The sequence below is a fragment of the Mya arenaria genome, chromosome 8 (genome assembly GCF_026914265.1).
Source record: "Mya arenaria isolate MELC-2E11 chromosome 8, ASM2691426v1".
NCBI classification, from domain to species: domain Eukaryota; kingdom Metazoa; phylum Mollusca; class Bivalvia; order Myida; family Myidae; genus Mya; species Mya arenaria.
The window spans coordinates 8587047-8608777 of NC_069129.1; the positions used below are offsets into that span (position 1 = coordinate 8587047).

The window sequence follows — 21731 nt, forward strand, 5'->3', positions numbered from 1 at the left end:
ATATATATATCTCTCGACATGTAATAGAAAGTAGAAGTAGAAAAAAAATCCTTATAAAAAAAAAACTAGATAGGAAAATGTTTTATAATGGTTATCAAAAAGGACTATAGAAAATATATTTGGTGCAACGAATAATTCAATCTTGATACGGATGTATCGGAAAGTCTTTAAGACAATGTGTAACATAACGTGTAGGAAGGCCTGCATGATTCTCGTCGGGTTGTTCTTCCTATTAACATTCACAAGTTATATGCTTTTCTTTAACCATGGAGCTCCAGAAGAAATAATGACAGCTAACAAGGGGAACAAACACCCTAAGTTCCGGCATTACGCTGAGCGGGACGCTAAACACATGGACGAGCTGGAGAAAGACATTGCTGCTGAAGAGAAGAAAGCTATAGAATATTGGGACAACTTTATTCAGAAGAATAATTTTGTGTCAATAGGGGAGATTTATGACAATTGTGGTAATATATTCCTATTATTTGCTCATTAGCTCTAAGATCTAATTTATCAACTTAAATATATCTTTCAGTTTAGTGTTAACCTGTGGTTATAGGTGTCTGTTATGGTATAGCTAAATAGTACCTGTGTCATAAACGTGTTCATTGAAATTTAGCGTGTTTGCCGCAAAAAATAGCACATTGAAAACAGAAAAAAAGAATCCAGACTATAACTTGCAACCGAGTAAACAAGTTAAGTATTTATGAAAGTCTGAATTAAGAAGAAATATGTAAATTTAACACATAACGATTTCTTCATTTTGTAAGTCCTTGTTTGGTAAATGTTGTATTTATGTGTGTGTGTGTGTTCATGATGAACGCAGAACGCGGGAGCAAAACTATGAAACGTGCCAATAAATTCATTTGTTATAATTCATTCCCTATTAAACTAACCAAAAACAGCAAATAGAAAAAAACATAGTTATATACCAATGATATTCACCGATTTCAGATGAGAAGGACCGTATGATGGTGGGACGGACGATTCTTATACCTGACGTCAGATGGGGAGGATTGAAGGGTGTGACGTCACGCACGTTCATTAACATAACATTGGGTGAGCTATAAACGGCGTAAATCACGAACGCTAATCCTAATTACGAGACTGGGTCCCATATCAATAATGATCCTAAGGCGTAAGATCGTAACGTTTTTTCGTGTAGATGTAATCAAGATGACAGGTCACGGACGTTCATTTCCTACATTATGAGAGTGGTTTGGTATTTTCAGTAAATGTTGCACATCACGGGTCGATCATTTGCTAATTATGAGTCTTGGTGGGTACCTGGTATATGGTTGTCAAGTCCCCGACGTTCAGTTTCTAAATATGAGACTGTGTCGGACACTGAAAAACGTTGAAACGTCAAGGAAGTTTTCTCTTTATGGGACTGGGTGGGTTACTGTAATAATAGTGGACACGTCATGCACATTTATTGAATTACGTTTAATCATATATGATTGTATATGCACACACTATGGTGAATATTGCAACATAGAATAATGTTTTGACATACATTTAAAGGAAAGTTTGTTTACTGAGGATGTCCTTTTACCTACAGGGCGTCTCGTCAAGGGTATCCCCTAGGCGACTTACGGCTAAACGTGGGTAAACATATAAAATGGCATTTAAAAGCATGACTCCACAAGAAGTTTTGAATTATTATATGACGGTTATACATACATTTCCCCCTCACTGTACATGTTAGGCGCCATCGTTAACAGACAACGATATTGACATGATAACGATAAATGGTGTTATCAACATAGGTGTTATAATTTTGGGTCAAATTTAAGTCATCTCTATCAGCAAATAGATAATATATCAGAAGGTAATTAAAACAATGATTAACATCTATAGACATGTGTTTTCATTTGGGAAAAGAGGAGATGGTTATAAATAAGGAGATAGCAAACAATATAAACCTATACAAGGCATTGCTTTCAACTCACACACACATCTGTATTGTCCTCAACTCACGGACTAAATTCACTTTAGCGGCTAAAGTATGTACTGTAAATGCATGGACCCGAATAATGCATACTTTGGTTTAATTGAAAGATATAAAACCAAATTATAAGAACAAAAAACACCAAGTCATTTCTGTTTCAAAAGTATTGCTTGTTACACATCTAACTAAATATCAATTGTGTTGAACCTTGTTATGTTAGTGTGTGGTTTTTTTTTACTAACCTATACTAGTTTGTTCATCGTTAGAGGTAGAAATTGCCTTAACAATCAAATAAATGTACATGACACCTATAGAAGGATAAAATGTTGACAAATTAAAGCTTTTATAACATATTCTTTAACTATATTAAAGAGAAAAAAGATATTGTTAGAAAAAGATTACCAACAGAGTTTGGCGTCTATAGTTTTCTTACCATCAAACCATTTTTCAAGTTTACATCTTCAGCCATTTCACCAGTTTTAAATATTATTTTTTATACTTTACTGTTAAATGACTAAGGTATAAGGTGCCACAATATGGAAGCGAACGAATGACCTATGTAGGATTTCTAACACGATCATATACGATTATTCTGTCATGGCTTCAATATTGTCTCCTCTTCAAAAGGTCACTGCGATTTTAGAATGTATACATAGGTGAAGGAAAACTATTTCGGAGTTTATTCTGTCCGGAAATGATCAAAGTGCGTCAAAGAATTCAGAAATTATTAAAATTGTTTTTATTGGTCTTGAACAGCGCATATAACACCCCTTTTAAAACTCTCCTGTTCGTTAAGAGCAAGACAGTGGTCGGTTTTACTAGAGGTAAAGCACAACATTTTTGCCAGGAATCTATAACTATGCAACTGTATGACAAATAAGAAAATATACGTTATTGTCCCCTTTAAAACACTTTCAGACGAAGATCTGGAAGATGGTCGGTTCTACCTCGAGGTGAAATACAACGGGAATGATTTATTTGCCCGCAACTGGGAATTATGCAACCTGGACGAGGATTATGGGGATGAAAGGCAGATATACTGCCCCTTCACATCAAAGGATTATTCGTTCGTAAAAGATCGACAAATCCCCAAATATCTGCCGAAGGTATGTTGTTCCTGTATGATATGAAAGCGTGTTTTCCTCCTTTCTGGACATTAATCTTAAAAACATCCCTTGGAATTGTTTCCTGGAGTGATATTTCGTGTTGTTTTTCTAAATTGATTTTTAATATTATTATACACGAACTATATGCATAGAAGGTAATACTATTACGAATATCTTACGCCGCTTTAAATAAAAAAGACCCTAGTTTTCTATGATATGTGTTATAGTATTTATAGAAACATAAATGTTATTTACTAGATTCAGTGCAAGGGAGAAATTCAATTGCTTCCATCATAGATCATTTAGTCAACTTAATGTAAGTCGGATAGTCAGCTGGTCAGATGAAACAGTATCAGTGTGTTTATGTATGTTATACCACGTGGTAAATTACGTCATGTATGCTGGGAAGGCAATATTTTGCTTAAAATAATGACTTAAATAAAAGATAACTTTTCTTTTACTACACCACTTTAAATAAAACAAAGAGCAGACTATGCCGCTTAAAAAGCCCCGCCTTCGTTTTATTACCGAAGTTTGATAAGGTGATTAGTTTCACCAGACACTTCGACAAACCTGTTTCCAAAATAATGTTTTGACAGTGCTCCGTCAGACGGCTATATTGTGGAAACATTTTCAAAGTGTTTTAAGAAATTAAACTCTCCATCAAACTCTGACAAAAAAACGAAGTCGGGGCTCCGTAAGCGGCGTAGACTGTGCCATGTTTCATTTAAAATGGTGAAGAATTAGTGAAGTTATCGTTGTTTAAAGTATTCATTCGAAGCAAATGCCTTCCGACGTAGCATTTATGATGTAATTTATCACGTGGTATACAAACACTGAGTATATATAAATAATATATATATATATATATATAAATATATATATTATATATATATATATATATAATATATATATATATATATATATATATATATATATATATATACTGTCGAATGACTTTAGTTTATTTTTCTCATTATTTTGTCTTATTCAGGGTCGGTACGAGACGAAAGGTTGGATTACGGACCAAAATGACCAGGTTGCCATCTGTGGATTTGCTGACTTCACACTCTGAAGACATTACATCGATCGAGTGCCGTGATGTTTGAATAGGAGGACAATTCGAAACATAAATGCGTGTGAATATTAATTTTCTCTGCGGGTATGGGGCATTAATTGGGGTTTTCATATAAGTATTATGTTTGTTTGAATGTGGAATCAACAGAGGACTTCTTTAAAATTGACTTGACTGAAAACATAACTGAACAATGTATTGATATTTTTTGTGTATTTTGTGCAGTATGTTTGGGTCGTAAGTTTGCTATGTTCCCCAACCCATGCTAGTTTAGCCACTAAACAAGCTCATTCACCTGTACATGTTTTGTCTATTATAGCTTGCGGCCATCATCCTTTATTGCTGTAACAGTCTTTTGTTTACTATGGTTGTTTCCGTTATGTGTCTTTTAGGTCTTAAGCGTTGTGATTCTTAACTGGTTTAAAGTTAAATAGTATTTTTAGTAGTTACTAATGTATGTTTGTTACGGTACAACCTTTTATAATTATCAAATTATGTTAAATGTCAATTTATGAAACGTCAATTTGTACAACATTAGGAACTTACGACAGAAAATGGTGTTTTGTTTTCTTATCAAAATCATTCTTTTTCCACCTCTTATGAATTGTTTGCCTCGTTTTATATTCTAACGCCACTTTGTAATACCGTAATCAAGGTAACAGGTAGAAATTACATATATGCAATTATAACTCTCTTCATTATCCATAATCAGGTTTAAACCATCCGTGATTTCCGCTGTTTAAAGACGGTTACAACAATATCCATTAATAAAGAAATGTTAACGTATGTGTAGTTTGTCTTTGTTGTTTTGTAATGCAGTGTACATCCCGCTTTGTGACGTAGTGTACATCCCGCTTTGTGACGTAGTGTACATCCCGCTTTGTGACGTAGTGTACATCCTGCTTTGTGACGTAATGTACATCCTGCTTTGTGACGTAGTGTACATCCGGCTTTGTGACGTAGAGTACATCCCGCTTTGTGACGTTTTGTACATCCCGCTTTGTGACGTAGTGTACATCCCACTTTGTGACGTAGTGTACATCCGGCTTTCTGACGTAGTGTACATGCCGCTTTGTGACGTAGTGTACATCCCGCTTTGTGGCGTAGTGTACATCCGGCTTTGTGACGTAGTGTACATCCCGCTTTGTGACATAGTGTACATCCCGCTTTGTGACGTTTTGTATATCCCGTTTAATGACCTTAATTAAATCCCGTTTTATGACGTTGAGTATATTTCGTTTCATTACATTGTGTTTATCCCGTTTAGTGACATTGTGTATATCCCGTTAAGTGACGTTGTGTACATCCCGTTTTGATGGTGTTTTGTATATTCCGTTCCCATTTTGTGGCGTTTTGTATATCCCGTTTTGTGGTGCTTTGTATATCTCGTTTTGTGGTGTTTTGTATATCCCGTTATGTGGTGCTTTGTATTTCTCGTTTTGTGGCGTTTTGTATATTCCGTTTTGTGGTGCTTTGTTTATGCCGTTTTGTGGCGTTTTGTATATCCCGTTTTGTGGCGTTTTGTATATCCCGTTTTGTGGCGTTTTGTATGTCCCGTTTTGTACATTGTGCCTTTTAACAGGATCTTCGTTAACTGGTTGGTCGCTGAGCTTGTCTCTCAAGTGACCATTGTATATTTACTTCAATTGTGACATCATGTATATCTCTGTATTGTGGTTTGCGTTTTCAAAGAAATGTTGAGTTTCTTGTTCATCAAACAAAGTCTGTGATATTTTGGGCTGTGTCAGCAACTCTTTCATATTTATTAAAGCACACGTTGTATTAACTGATTCACAAATGCAAAAAAATGACAAGTAGAATAGTCTGTATATACATTTGATTTTATTTATTTGTAAATAATATGTTATTCCAAATTAAACTAATTTTTATGTGCAATAATATAGCAAATGTAATAAATATTGAACACAAACATTGTCCTAGTCGTTCTACGGATTATTTTCACGGTCATTTCGATCAAACTTATATAAACGAATGTAAAGCTGTGGACCATTATCTAATCAAACGATGGGCCAAAAAATATCAAAATATATCTGAATTATGAACATCAAAGTCGAACCGCCTTTCAAGACCAAAAGACACCAATTTCGGCACAATTATATAGTAATTACGACTCAGTGCTTGCAAATGATTGCCGCGAATCATCATTTATAAGTCAACACTTACCAGGGACGCTGCAGAGGTTCTACAACTGGCTGTGCACACTATAATAACATCAGTCAAGTCCATGACCATCTAGGACGAATCGCCAGAGACAATGCTTCTCTCAAACCATCATCTTTGTTTAACAGGGTGTCGACCTTGTATCCCCTATTTCTCACAGGGACTACGCTATTGGTTTACGCACAGTAAACAAACTTGCCAGGTCCAACAACTGAGAGAGAAGATGCTCCCTTTAGCCTCTTATCACAGAACTCACAAAGCACTTTGCTCTCCAATGACATCTCGAATATTGTGCTTGCTTCGTGGTCAAACATGTACAGGGTTTAAACTATATGTGTTGACATCCTGGGATAGAATGGTTTCCTAAATCTTGCATTTTATTTGCTGAATAGTTGGTATAACTTCAAAACTCGTGATTGTTTCGAAAGAGACATACAAGCAATTGTTGTAATGAGGTTTACCGCGACAACCCTTTGAAAAGTTGAACAAAATGAATGAATGTTTTCCTCAGGGGTGTAACGGCGATTTAATCACCAAGAAGCACGCTCAAATCACACGGGGTCAGAATTATCGATCTTCCATCTTTGCGCAGTTGTTTGTGCAATCAACGAACCAACAATTCTGAGGAGAAAATGTTCTAGCCGGTGTTGGAACAAAGATAATTGTCCTGAACTTTGCTAAGTTAAAAATAATTTATTTAACAACCATTGTGAAACAAGATATTACAAAATACATTAACCACTCTCGTTGGCACGATGATATGCGAGAGTGTGGTATAGTGTTTTGGAGGAAACCTACTTGTCCGGCCTGGTAAGGTATAATGAGACTGAGCTGGCCATCACCGATTCACTTTGAGACAGCAAGAACATAAACATTTGCAACTAACATTCCGGGAGGTTTGCCTGGTATAATTTGCCTTAAATACTTATCTTGAAACTGCATAACATTTTAAACACTTCACACATCAACCTCTATCGACCAGATTCATAAAATCGTTAAAATGACTTATCTCGGGATAGAATACATATTTTGGAGTTATTTGTTGTCAATTTAATCAAAACATGACTACAAATTTCCAGTTTTGCTAACCTGCATAATGCATTTTCTTTCTTATATTGCATTCGTTCCAATGGTCGAAGGTCAATAGGAGTGGGTTCTACGCTGTATTCTAATACTTGTGGTCGTGGTTTCTCGCCAAAATAGTCAGCCAAAAATGAAATTAACAAACTCATTTATGAAAATATACTTTATTAAAAGAAAAAGCGGGATTCTTGGAATAAAATAAGTGACTGAATATCGTGTCTGATTCTACTTAAGGAGGAGGGGTGTAGGAGGAAAGAGCGCTAGATTAATACGCATTAATATTTCTAAAATGTATCGCAAGATGAACAGCAGTTAATGTCAGCTGTAAGATTTATGGAGCCCAATAAAGCTTATGTTTGGATGAAGGTAAAGATGGAAGGTAGTTGGTAGTTGGTAGTTGGGGATTCGAATATTCAACCACTTACCAGTTGCCAGTTGGGGATTCGAATATTCAACTACCTGCTAGTTGCCAGTTGGGGATTCGAAAAATCATAGTTAGATGTTGATGTTGATATTAAGCTTCTCGACAATTTCAAGTCGCCAGTCGGATATTCGACCATCTCCAGTCGATTATTCGCGAATGTTCAACTGCCAACCAGTCAGTAGTTGGGGATTCAGATTATGTCTATATATATGGTTTTAAAGGTCACATATGGGATAATTAATCGCCAAATGTTTCTTTATGCATGTACACATATGTATCTTTGCGACAAACACTGTATAAAATCACTTTTTCTCGTATATTTGTCAGTCGGATATTCGACCATCTCCAGTCGATTATTCGCGAATGTTCAACTGCAAACCAGTCAGTAGTTGGGGATTCAGATTATGTCTATATATATGGTTTTAAAGGTCACATATGGGATAATTAATCGCCAAATGTTTCTTTATGCATGAACACATATGTATCTTTGCGACAAACACTGTTTTAATTTACTTTTATTCGTATATTCGCCAGTCGGATATTCGACCATTTCCAGTCGATTATTCGCGAATGTTCAACTGCAAACTAGTCAGTAGTTGGGGATTCAGATTATGTCTATATATATGGTTTTAAAGGTCACATTTGGTAAAATTAATCGCCAAATGTTTCTTTATGCATGTACACAAATGTATCTTTGCTGCAAACACTGTATAAAATCACTTTTTCTCGTTAATTTGTCAATCGGACATTTGTCAGTCGGACATTCGACCATTTCCAGTCGATTATTCGCGAATATTCAACTGCTAACCAGTCAGTAGTTAGGGATTTAGATTGCCTCTTTTAAGTCGCGTATTTCAAAGCCTCCTCATCGCCGTAGTATTAAAGGCATGTAGGTCGGATAGGATGCCATTTTCTCAATTGCATATGCCTTAGATCCGATTGAAAAAAAATGTACACAAAATAATGAGGGAAAGCACTAATCATAACATCATCTTGATAAAAATCGTCGATTTCCAGATAATCCTGCACTTATTCTTCGTGTTTCAAATGGCATTTTTAAAAAGCAGAATGTATTAGGAGCTTCCATGTCTCTAATTCGCCATCGGGGGAGTCCACCCCTCGCCTCCTTCGCCGTTTTCGTTTTCATTTGAGGCTTTCGTATCCTCCTTGTCGCTTCCGTTCTGTCGTAATGCATTGTTCTTTTATGTTGTAACATAGTATTTCGCGTGCTAATTGTCTTCTCTCAAATTTCGCTTGAGAGCATGTTAATATCTCGTTGGGCAGATAACCTTGCAGATGGAGGAGGCGGCAATTTTAGCCGGGTTGGCTTAATGCTTTTCAAATGGCTACATCTCGCAATATATAATTTATTCATTTCAAGACCAAGGTTGCCCCTTCTCGTGATTGAAAGGGACAGACGAAAGATTCAGGAGGCTCTCGGCAAGGATTGGGGAAAATAGGGGTCAGGAGATCCACCTTGATGAAGAATAAGGGGGTCAGGCCTAGTATGGATTGGGGAGGATAGCAGAGTGGTTCAGGAATTTCCTCAAATAATCCACTTCTTTATCTACTGCTGTTCATTTTGCGTGCTATTTTTGAGAAATAAATAATTATGTATTGAACAATCAGTGTTGGTTTTCTGTTAGGACGAATACTGCCTTTTCGTTTTATGCGTCACGTTGAACCAGTTATTTCCCTTGCTTTGCAGGGCAGGGCATGACTATTGCCCATTATAGATATTTTTAGCGCGCTTTTCTATTGTTTCATTTGACCCTACCCTACCTACTTTATGTCGTAGTGTGGGGTTTTATTGCAGAGTCCTATAAAATGTGCTTTTTGAGGGAACATGTTACAACTTAACTTTTTCATATTTAAAATCAAACTCTTACATTCTACCGTAGTGATTTACTCTAATATATGTCGGTTTTAGTAAAGGATCCGGTTCTCAATAACAAACTATAGAAAAGAAACACAATTAAGAATCAAATAAAATATTCTGTCACTTATTTTGTTCCAAGAGACACTTGTCTGTTCATGAAATAAACTTATTACAATAAATGAGTTTGCTTATAACATTTCACGATGACACTGCATAATACATGGTAAAAACGTTTGCAATTCTACGTTAAATGGTGCCCATTTGGGTGCCCTTATTTGGCGAAGAGGTTGGCGGTAAAACAACCACTTCCAAGTAATGGAATACAGCGTAGAATTCTGTGAATCTAGCATTTCTACTTTGATTTGATTTTTGAAACTGTATTTCCATTTCGTCACACTACCGATAGTATCCTCAATATCAGAATGCAGTTTGGCAGCCATCTTTCTAAAACAATGTACTTGTCGTTCTATTTCGTCTTTGAAAATGTGAGGGTGAATATAATGAAATAGAAGTTTTTGTTTTTAAACATCTTCAAACTTTGTACTTAAGTACAACAGTGCATCATGGTTAGCATTTATTGGTTTACTCTTTTGTAACGGTGTGTGTTTAAAAGAAGGAAAAACTGTAAAATAACAAAAATTATTAACATTGCCAACAACCATAACAAACCACTGGCAATCTATTTTAATATTATAATTCATGAGCGTGGCAGTTTTAAGTCACACATGTTGTCCACATATAACATAGCATGTTATTTAAACATGGATAAAAACAGTCATATGTATTTCATCGATTCATTCTTTACCCTTTTTTCTTTTCGCATCCAGGTTTTTAAATGCATTTTGTCAGACTATGAGTATAACTTCCTTTGCGTGCAAGTTTAAGGACGGCAAAATTAGAAAAAAGGTAACATGGAATGCTTAATCGATATACAGTTTTTTAGAGTTATTTAGAGTTAAACACACTAAGTATTGGATAAAATAATAACACAAGTATGGACAGTATAGTTTCCTAAGTATTCCACAAGCGGAGTGCCCCTTAGTCGTCCAAATCATTAAGGGTGTTCTTCATTCCAGAAAAAAAGATAATATCTAGACTGTCGATGTAGGCGTTGTCATTCAGGTCTTATAGGACATTACTTATTGTTGTTTCTGTTGATTTCCTTTAAAAGACATACATGTATGAACTCATTTGAACACGTATATATGATGTGATAACACAACTACAGTCGAACCCCGATGGCTCGAACTCCCAGAAATTGGCGAAAGACCTCGAGCTTCGAAAAATTCGGTCCAAGCGAGATTGTTTACCTTCAATATAAATAAGTCGGTTCTTTACATAGCTGTGTGAAGTTAGCTAAACATACGACATTGGACATTGGACATTCAAAATCGAATGTTGTGCTGGCACGACATTGGACATTGGACATTCAAAAGTGAAAGTCGTGCTAGCACGACATTGGACATTGTACATTCAAAATCGAATGTTGTGCTGGCACGACATTGGACATTGGACATTCAAAAGTGAAAGTCGTGCTAAGCAGTTAGCACATTCAAATCAATGATGACATGTTTTATGAATGAATTTTGTTTTTTTTTACCGATTTAAATTACTTTTGATGGCATGCAATATTCGGATTTTTTGTTTGTTTGAGATATTGTCTTGAAATTATTTGAAAAGGGTCAGAGATCACAAAGCAATGAACCATTATAAAATTTATTAACACCAAGAGAGCATTGTCATGACGATTCCATCGCAATATTTGAAACTTAAGCATGATTCAGATATATATGATGTCACATATGCAGAGAAAGATTCAAATGAATATACTTATGAATGGTCGTGGATTATATGTAGACAAACAGTGATAATGCTTTCAAAATGGCATATTTTAATAAGCTTAATTGTTTACACACCACTGCTACACATCTAGAACCATTTATAAAGGAAGTGAAGATAATTATATCCACAGCATATAATGACATATGGAAAATATAGACATGCATTGATGATTCCTAAAGTATAAATGTAATCGTCCGTACATCTTTTTTATCTGGTTTTACGTTAACACAAAAAATATGTCAATGAGTCGATAAAGTATCCTATTCCTGCTGTCGATGTTGTTTTACGACTCAGTTAGTCGAACATGCTACGTCGTCTTCATTTGTAAAGTTTATATGAAATAATTGTGTTCGATAAACCTTTTGATATTTATAAGTCGACAGAATTACACAAAGCGTTTTATAATCAATCGCATCGACATTAAAGAATTCAAAATGACGTCTTCATCACATACGACATAAGTTCTTATAGGTTTTACAGAATATACAATTTATACATGTAAAATGTGACACCAGAGCCATTGGAAATGGCATCTTGGGCAGAACTGACAATGGTTGAAAGGGTGAAAGGAAACAAAGCGCAAATAATTATATAAGCCCAACAAATGTGCACTTCAGTATGTGTTTATCTACAGAGCTTTAGAATAATTATATTACATTATGAATGTGTCTGCATTTACATGGGAATATGTATGTATATCAATCGAAAGGATGTTTTAATACAACTCTCAATAACAATGTTGCGGACTTTCAAATACAAGTTCCTTTGTTAAATGGAAAATAGAATGTCCAATGTCCAATGTCTTGCTAGCACGACTTTCACTTTTGAATGTCCAATGTCCAATGTTGTGCCAGCACAACATTCGATTTTGAATGTCCAATGTCCAATTTCGTGCTAGCACGACTTTCACTTTTGAACGTCCAATGGCCAATAACGTGTCCAATTTCGTGCTAGCACGACTTTCACTTTGAATGTCCAATGTCCAATGCTGTGCCAGCACAACATTCGATTTTGAATGTCCAATGTCCAATGTCGTGCCGGCACGACAATCGTTTTTTGAATGTCCAATGTCCAATGTCGTGCCAGCACAACATTCGATTTTGAATGTCCAATTTCCAATGTTCAATGTCGTATGTTTAGCTAACTTCACACAGCTTCTTTACATCTAGTTCGAGCCAACTAGAAATTCAAGCGAAGCGAGCTCGAGCCAACGTGGGTTCGACTGTAGTCGTATAAATATGTACATAGAGGATATTTGTTTATTTCAGTGTAAGATCGTATTTTATTTCACGAGTGTCATAGAAAAACATATTTCACGAGTGGCGAAGCCACGAGTGAAAATGTAGTTTTTTTATGATCACGAGTGAAATTAAATACGATCTACACTGAAATAAACAAATTTTCTGTTTCTTTATGCTTATTTTCGGAGTTTTATATGGGTTTTTTTATTTATTCTGAATTACCCCCTTTTTGAAAAGGGTGGGCTTACATTTAATAAAATACATTTGAACGATGCTATAAAATTTTATTTATGTTCGAACAGTTGTTTTTGTCTGTAATTTGTTTGGAATGAAAGCAAATGTTCGAACATTCAGCTTAAAAGATCAGTAAAATGTTTGATAAACGGGATAACCGGTAATAAACGGTAAGTTGTTAATTTCCAATTATATTTTTATTTAAATTTATAAAATATTTCTTTATTTTTTTAAAAAAAAATTGACATAATTACTGAAGTCCAGGTTCTGTTTTGACCAAGGCAAATACATGTAACAACAAAGGATTTTAAAGTAGTTCTGAAAATTGATTTTCACTCCTTATTTTGCAGTGGAAATATCAAATTGATATTTTCACTGTGTATTTCACTGTTAAAACCCATATTTCATCGTAAAGCATGAAAGAAATAGTTTTATCTAACGATATCGCCAATACGAAAGTGGCCGCTTATCTTCAACATCACGGGACATCATCGTTATTATATGAATCTCGATAAGTTATAAAATTTGTGGAAAAGAAAATACGAATATATCGGCAAGTATTTGAGACAATGTGTACTATAACGTGTAGGAAGGCCTGTATGATAGTCGTATGATAGTCGTCGGTTTGTTCTTTCTATCAACAGTCATAAGTGTCAACTATGGAGCTCAAGGCCAAACCATTGCAACTAGTAAGATTAACAAACATCCGAAGTTTCGACCTCACGATAACCACATACACAAAATGCAATGTAAACCATATGTGGATGACGTAATTCAGAGAAATAATTTTGGATCCATATGAGAGATATATACTTACTGTGGTATGATGCATTTTCTATTAGTTTTCCGTACGTTCTATTAAGCAATGTCTCATCTTTAAGCATGTACAGTTGTTTCCTACATTTTAGTATTAATATATTATATATTATTAAACGCTAAGTAGTCGGTTAAGTAGTGCACGCGCTTCTCACCTAGCCGATCCGGGTTAAATCCCCGGCCTGAGCGCATGTTAGTATGGCTTGTGGTCACCAGGCCGAACAAGTGGGTTTCCTCCGGGTACTCCGGTTTCCCAAACAACACAAGACCACATTAACGTTAACATCGTGCCAACGAAAGTGATTAATATAATGCTATATTGACTTGTTTCACAATCGTTGAAAAATAGATAAGAGTTAACTATGAAATTTTTCAAAAAAAAAAAATCCGCAAGAATCCATACTTTTCTTTGCAACAGAGTAAAAAGTTTGTTGTTGTTTTAAATTCTGCATTTAAAACAAATATGTATGTTAACACTATAACGATTCCTCCTTTTTTGCAAATACATGTTTTGGTCCTTATTTGGTTCAGCTATGAATTGTGTGTGTTCATGATGAACGTACGCAGGACGCCTGAAGAAAGCTTAAAAGCGCGACAGTAAATTATTGTTAGCACGTCTTCCCTATTATTACATGGTGATAATTAAAGAAGTCCAACTTCAACACAAATTATTTATTTATGAAACAATTCAGGTCCTTATTATTACATGCACAAACAGCGGGCTTTTTTATATGCCCGTCTTACAGTAATATACTATCTACGCTCGCTTTTCAGGGAAGAAGGACCGCGTGATGGTAGGAAGGACGATATTGATAACTGATGTTAGACCGGGAGGACTGTATGGTGTAACGGCCCGCTCGTTCGTTAACATAACACTGGGTGAGTTACAGTTATGATTGACGTAAATCACGAACGTTTGTTGCCTTACAGTAATAAAGGTTGACGCATCACGAACGTTCATGTTTTTTAATTATTAGAATGGTGGGCTACTGTTATAGAAGTTTACACATCATGGATGTTCATTTTCAGTATGAGACTTGGTGGAAAAGCGTATTAACAGTTGACACATAACGGAAGTTTATTCCCTAATTATAAAACTGGGTGGCTGACTGTAATAAAGGTTTGACACATCACGGACGTTCAGGTCCTTATTGTGAGACTGGTTCGGTTACCGGAATTAAATATGATCATCACGGATGTTCAGGTCCTTATTGTGAGACTGGTTCGGTTACCGAAATTAAATATGATCATCACGGATGTTCAGGTCCTTATTGTGAGACTGGTTCGGTTACCGGAATTAATATGATCATCACGGATGTTCAGGTCCTTATTGTGAGACTGGTTGGTTTCTGAAATTAAATATGATCATCACGGACGTTCAGGTCCTTATTGTGAGACTGGTTCGGTTACCGAAATTAAATATGATCATCACGGATGTTCAGGTCCTTATTGTGAGACTGGTTGGTTACTGAAATTAAATATGATCATCACGGATGTTCAGGTCCTTATTGTGAGACTGGTTCGGTTACCGGAATTAAATATGATCATCACGAACGTTCAGGTCCTTATTGTGAGACTGGTTCGGTTACCGAAATTAAATATGATCATCACGGATGTTCAGGTCCATATGTGAGACTGGTTCGGTTACCGAAATTAAATATGATCATCACGGACGTTCAGGTCCTTATTGTGAGACTGGTTGGTTACCGAAATTAAATATGATCATCACGGATGTTCAGGTCCTTATTATGAGACTGGTTCGGTTACCGGAATTAAATATGATCATTACGGATGTTCAGGTCCATATTGTGATACTGGTTCGGTTACCAAAAAAATATGATCATCACGGATGTTCAGGTCCTTATTGTGAGACTGGTTCAGTTACCGAAATTAAATATGATCATCACGGATGTTCAGGTCCTTTTGTGAGACTGGTTCGGTTACCGGAATTAAATATGATCATCACGGATGTTCAGGTCCTAATTGTGAGACTGGTTGGTTACTGAAATTAAATATATCACAGGATGTTCAGGTCCTTATTGTGAGACTGGTTCGGTTACCGAAATTAAATATGATCATCACGGATGTTCAGGTCCATATTGTGAGACTGGTTGGTTACTGAAATTAAATATGTCATCACGGACGTTCAGGTCCTTATTGTGAGACTGGTTCGGTTACCGAAATTAAATATGATCATCACGGATGTTCAGGTCCTTATTGTGAGACTGGTTCGGTTACCGAAATTAAATATGATCATCACGGATGTTCAGGTCCATATTGTGAGACTGGTTGGTTACTGAAATTAAATATGATCATCACGGATGTTCAGGTCCTTATTGTGAGACTGGTTCGGTTACTGAAATTAAATATGATCATCACGGATGTTCAGGTCCTTATTGTGAGACTGGTTGGTTACTGAAATTAAATATGATCATCACGGACGTTCAGGTCCTTATTGTGAGACTGGTTCGGTTACCGAAATTAAATATGATCATCACGGATGTTCAGGTCCTTATTGTGAGATGGTTGGTTACTGAAATTAAATATGATCATCACGGATGTTCAGGTCCATATTGTGAGTCTGGTTCGGTTACCGGAATTAAATCTGATCATCACGGATGTCAGGTCCTTATTGTGAGACTGGTTGGTTACTGAATTAAATATGATCATCACGGATGTTCAGGTCTTTATTGTGAGACTGGTTCGGTTACCGGAATTAAATATGATCATCACGGACGTTCAGGTCCTTATTGTGAGACTGGTTCGGTACCGAAATTAAATATGATCATCACGGATGTTCAGGTCCATATTGTGAGACTGGTTGTTACCGAAATTAAATATGATCATCACGGACGTTCAGGTTATTGTGAGACTGGTTGGTTACTGAAATTAAACATGATCAACGGATGTTCTGGTCCTTATTGTGAGACTGGTTCGGTTACCGAAATTAAATATGATCATCACGGATGTTCAGGTCCATATTGTGAGTCTGGTTCGGTTACCGAAATTAAATATGATCATCACGGACGTTCAGGTCCTTATTGTGAGACTGGTTGGTTACTGAAATTAAATATGATCATCACGGATGTTCAGGTCCTTATTGTGAGTCTGGTTCGGTTACCGGAATTAAATATGATCATCACGGATGTTCAGGTCCTTATTGTGAGACTGGTTCGGTTACCGAAATTAAATATGATCATCACGGACGTTCAGGTCCTTATTGTGAGACTGGTTGGTTACCGAAATTAAATATGATCATCACGGATGTTCAGGTCCTTATTGTGAGACTGGTTGGTTACTGAAATCAAATATGATCATCACGGATGTTCAGGTCCATATTGTGAGTCTGGTTCGGTTACCGGAATTAAATATGATCATCACGGATGTTCAGGTCCTTATTGTGAGACTGGTTGGTTACTGAAATTAAATATGATCATCACGGATGTTCAGGTCCATATTGTGAGTCTGGTTCGGTTACCGGAATTAAAATATGATCATCACGGATGTTCAGGTCCTTATTGTGAGACTGGTTGGTTACTGAAATTAAATATTATCATCACGGATGTTCAGGTCCTTATTGTGAGACTGGTTCGGTTACCGGAATTAAAATGATCATCACGGACGTTCAGGTCCTTATTGTGAGACTGGTTCGGTACCGAAATTAAATATGATCATCACGGATGTTCAGGTCCTTATTGTGAGACTGGTTGGTTACTGAAATTAAATATGATCATCACGGATGTTCAGGTCCTTATTGTGAGACTGGTTCGGTTACCGAAATTAAATATGATCATCACGGATGTTCAGGTCCTTATTGTGAGACTGGTTCGGTTACCGAAATTAAATATGATCATCACGGATGTTCAGGTCCATATTGTGAGACTGGTTCGGTTACCGAAATTAAATATGATCATCACGGATGTTCAGGTCCTTATTGTGAGACTGGTTCGGTTACCGGAGTAAAAGATGATCGTCACGGACGTTCAGTTCCTTATTGAGACTGGTTCGGTTACCGGAATAAAAGTGATCATCACGGACGTTCAGGTCCTTATTATGAGTCTGGTTCGGATACCGGAGTAAAAGATGATCATCACGGACGTTCAGGTCCTTATTGTGAGACTGGTTTCGTTTCTGCCATAAATGTTACACGACACGGACGTTCAGTAAGATGGCGTTTGGTGAAATTTGTTTGATCATTATAGTGATATGTGACAAAGCATAGTCTTTGCTGCAAAATCTTATAATGTATTAACCAGTGTGAATAGTGTGTGCACTAGGCGAGCTACGTTATACATGGTGTCACATAATAAATAATAATATAATAATAATAATATAATAATAATAATAATTATAATAATAATAATAATAATAATAATAATAATAATAATAAAATAATAATAATAAATATAATAATAATAATAATAATAATAATAATAACATCTTTATTTTAAGAAGGTAACACATTATGACATAATTACAATGTTAACTACAAACCATCATATTGTCAATATGGCCTTCTAAAACAAAACATAATGACATCTTTACACTATTCACACATGTATACATACTATTATTCAAATATCATCAAATACGATAAACAACAGGTCATATAAAGCATAAATGCATAATTAATCATTTTAATTAGATTAAACACAAGTATACAATTCACACATGTATACTATCATTCAAATAGCATTTATAAGTCAGACTCCACAATACGTATTGCACAATCATATGACGGAAATGCACATGTCCGTCCTCACTGTAAATATTTGACGAAATGGTTAACAGACAACGAAAGTGACATGATAACACTTAATGGTGTCATCATAATTTGTGTTATAAATCCAGGTCAAGTTTAAGTCATCCATCAGCAAATATCAAGTATATAGGAAGATTATACAAACAAGTGTTAAACATCTGTTAAACACAAAGGGAGACGAGAAATTTTTATAAAATACATCATATTCAACTCTCATTCACATATGTATTACATGAACTAAGTCACGTACTGTAAATGAATCGACCCTTAAGAACAAAAAATGATTGCATCCCAAGTTTGAAAAACAGCGGTCCGTGTTGATTTAATTTTTTTATTCAACTCTGTACTTTGGTAGCAATGGTATTAAGAAATACTTAACTGCGAGAACACCCTAGGAGCATCCTTAAGCGGTGTTTTGTTTCATACGAGCTACTGAAAACGGATTTAATATACGGGGGCTTTTAAAAATTTCATACAGTTTGTACATAAATATTTCATTATATCATAATGTTAACAACCGCTTATATCTCGATACACTGCCCTTCAAAAGGAGGATAAGCAACGACGAAGCTTAGTCCACATCGAGAATTTTAAAGTTGTATAAGTGTTCTCATACTCCAATAAAAGTTTGCTATGCTTCAATTGAAGTGGCTAAACACACTTATACGAAAAACTCACAAACCATTCGTGTTTCGAAAGCATTTCATTTGTAGCATCTTACTGAAAATACACTGTGTTGAACGTCGTTATGTCAGTGTGCTTCGTTTTCGACTGACCGACACACCTTTGATTTTACACTACAGCTTGAAATTGCCTAAACAATCAAATGATTGCACATGACTCAGTAAGTATCATATATTACGTACACATTTTTATGACATATTTTAAGACTATTGTAAACAGAAAAATATACTGTAAGAAAAAGATTTAAAATATAATTTGGCGTCATGTATATATATATATATCTTATTATCAAATGCGAGTTGTTTTTTTACTATCAAAACATAGCTGAAGCTTTAAATTACGAAATAATTTTATCAGGTTTAAATAATTTGTTAACATTTTACTGCATAGTCACCAAGGCGTAAAGTGTCAAAATAAAATAAAAATTATTTATATATAAATCACAACATGACTGTATACGTGTAACCCTGTTTCCCTTCGACTTGCGTCGCTGTAGCGTTTCATGGCTGCAAATATTGTCTTTCCCTCTAAAGATCATTTCGATTGTTAAATCCTTGTTTGGTGGAAAAAAAACAGTTCGATGTTTAATCTGTCCTAAAATGGTCTAAGTAAGTCAAAGAATTTAGAAGTTATTAAACAAGATTATTCGGCTCTCCCTTTTTAAAACTGTGTGTTGTCTTGGTAACAACGATTAGTGGCCGGTTTTACCTTGAGGTGAAGCAAACCACGTTCGTCTGCAAGTGTGAACTATGCAACTTAGTGTTCACTAAGGATTTATGTTTTGTCCCCTTTAAAACACTTCAGACGAAGATCTGGAAGCTGGTCGGTTATACCTCGAGGTGAAATACAACGGGAATGATTTACTTGCCCGCAACTGGGAATTATGCAACCTCGACGAGGATTATGGGGATGAAAGGCAGATATACTACCCGTTTTCATCAGGGGAATATTCGTTTGTGAAAGAATGTCAAATCCCCACATATCTTCCAAGGGTAAGCTGTTCGTGTATTATATGAACGCTTGTATTCCTTTCTGTACAATAATCTAACAAGCATGAATTGCATTTTTAGTTGGAGTAATATTTGACTTTTTGGATTAGATGGTCAGTACTTAACATTATCATACATGTACTATAATTATGTATAGTAGGTATTGTTATTTGGAAATTTGAAAAAAACAACAACACTATTTTAATTTAATAATGCAGTTTAGTATTATGGAATTATCATTATAATAACTAAACTAAATGTAAGGGCAATAAACGAAGAAATTCAATTATTAAGATTATATTTCACAGTCAACGAAGTCACATAGTCAGAAAGTTCGATGGTCAGATGAATAATGTATACACTGCCGATTTTTTAATATTATTAAACATGAACTATATGTATAGAAGGTAATGCTATTACGAATCCTTTACGCCGCTATAAATAAAACACAATTTCGATATGATTATGCGTTACAGTATTAATTGAAACCTCAATGTTATGCACCAGTCAATTATAATCGGGGATGAACTGATGGTAAGATCCCCGCCAAATGCCCCCGCACCCAAGGAACCTTAGGTTAGGCCCATTCCCCGCTCTATTTTGCGCAAAGACAAAACCACCGCATTCTGTCGGCACTGCGGGGCCACCTGAAAGGTAAAAACACGGCCCATTTCCCCGGCTATCCCCGGTAAACCCCGGACCTGGGGGGATGGTTACAATTTACTGGTGCATTAGTAACTAGATACAATGTAAGGGAATTAAACGAAGAAGTTAAATTATTAAGATCATGTTTCACAGTCAACGAAGTCACATAGTTGGTCAGATAAGAAATGTATATACACTGTCGAGTGCCATTGGTTTGTTTCACTGAATATTTGTTTCTTCATTACAGGGCCGATACGAGACAACGGTTTGGATAACGGACCAAAATGACAAGGTGGTCATCTGTGGATTTTCTAACTTTACACTTTGAAAATATTGCCTCCAACGAGAACCCTTATAAATGAATATGAAGCCACTTCGAACACGCGCGGTCAAATCTTCTTTCTTTGCGGGTAGTGGGGAGTGGGGCTGTAATTGAATTTAATGTAATCTAATTGAATTTGGAATAAACAAAATACTTTTATTAAATGGACATAAATAAGTACATGAAAAGTGATTAACGCCTAGTTATTTCCACTATTGTTTTGTTGGTAACCTCAACTTTATTACAAAACAATATCAGTTATATTCGTGTGTATTGTGTTGTTTCGTGATATGGCTTTAGTATAACTTTATTACAACCGTGCGACAAGGTTAGTGTCAAATTTATTTGTAACTATTTTCCATTGATTATCATTCAAATTTTGGGTTAGGAATGAATAATTCAAGGCAATCGTTTTATAAAGATTTGCAAGTATTAAAATGATCGTTATATTTTAGTGTTGGGACTTATGTTAACGTTGTTCTTACGTTGTATTAAAG

At 35.6% G+C, this 21731-nt stretch overlaps 2 protein-coding genes across 2 annotated transcripts; both read left to right on the forward strand.

Annotated features, from left to right (window-relative positions):
* Positions 1-18: 18 nt before the first annotated feature.
* LOC128242566 (putative phosphatidylglycerol/phosphatidylinositol transfer protein DDB_G0278295) lies at positions 19-6051 on the forward strand. Its single transcript, XM_052959767.1, has 4 exons — positions 19-467; positions 955-1059; positions 2870-3057; positions 4052-6051. The coding sequence occupies exons 1-4, from the start codon at positions 152-154 to the stop codon at positions 4130-4132; spliced, it is 690 nt and encodes a 229-aa protein (XP_052815727.1). The 5' UTR covers positions 19-151; the 3' UTR covers positions 4133-6051.
* Positions 6052-13715: 7664 nt separating this feature from the next.
* LOC128242567 (putative phosphatidylglycerol/phosphatidylinositol transfer protein DDB_G0278295) lies at positions 13716-21397 on the forward strand. The gene is made up of 4 exons (XM_052959768.1): positions 13716-13837; positions 14607-14711; positions 20083-20270; positions 21160-21397. Exons 2-4 carry the CDS (start codon positions 14624-14626, stop codon positions 21238-21240), a joined length of 357 nt encoding a protein of 118 aa, XP_052815728.1. The 5' UTR covers positions 13716-13837; positions 14607-14623; the 3' UTR covers positions 21241-21397.
* Positions 21398-21731: the final 334 nt, after the last annotated feature.

Excerpts from the sequence above, each read along its gene's own strand:
- LOC128242567 (XM_052959768.1), top strand. The coding sequence starts at position 14,624 with ATGGTAGGAAGGACGATATTGATAACTGATGTTAGACCGGGAGGACTG. Across the intron at positions 14,712-20,082 it reads GTTCGTTAACATAACACTGG|ACGAAGATCTGGAAGCTGGT; the intron begins GTGAGTTACAGT and ends AAAACACTTCAG. Across the intron at positions 20,271-21,159 it reads TCCCCACATATCTTCCAAGG|GGCCGATACGAGACAACGGT; the intron begins GTAAGCTGTTCG and ends TCTTCATTACAG.
- LOC128242566 (XM_052959767.1), top strand. The coding sequence starts at position 152 with ATGTATCGGAAAGTCTTTAAGACAATGTGTAACATAACGTGTAGGAAG. Across the intron at positions 468-954 it reads GGAGATTTATGACAATTGTG|ATGAGAAGGACCGTATGATG; the intron begins GTAATATATTCC and ends CACCGATTTCAG. Across the intron at positions 1,060-2,869 it reads GTTCATTAACATAACATTGG|ACGAAGATCTGGAAGATGGT; the intron begins GTGAGCTATAAA and ends AAACACTTTCAG.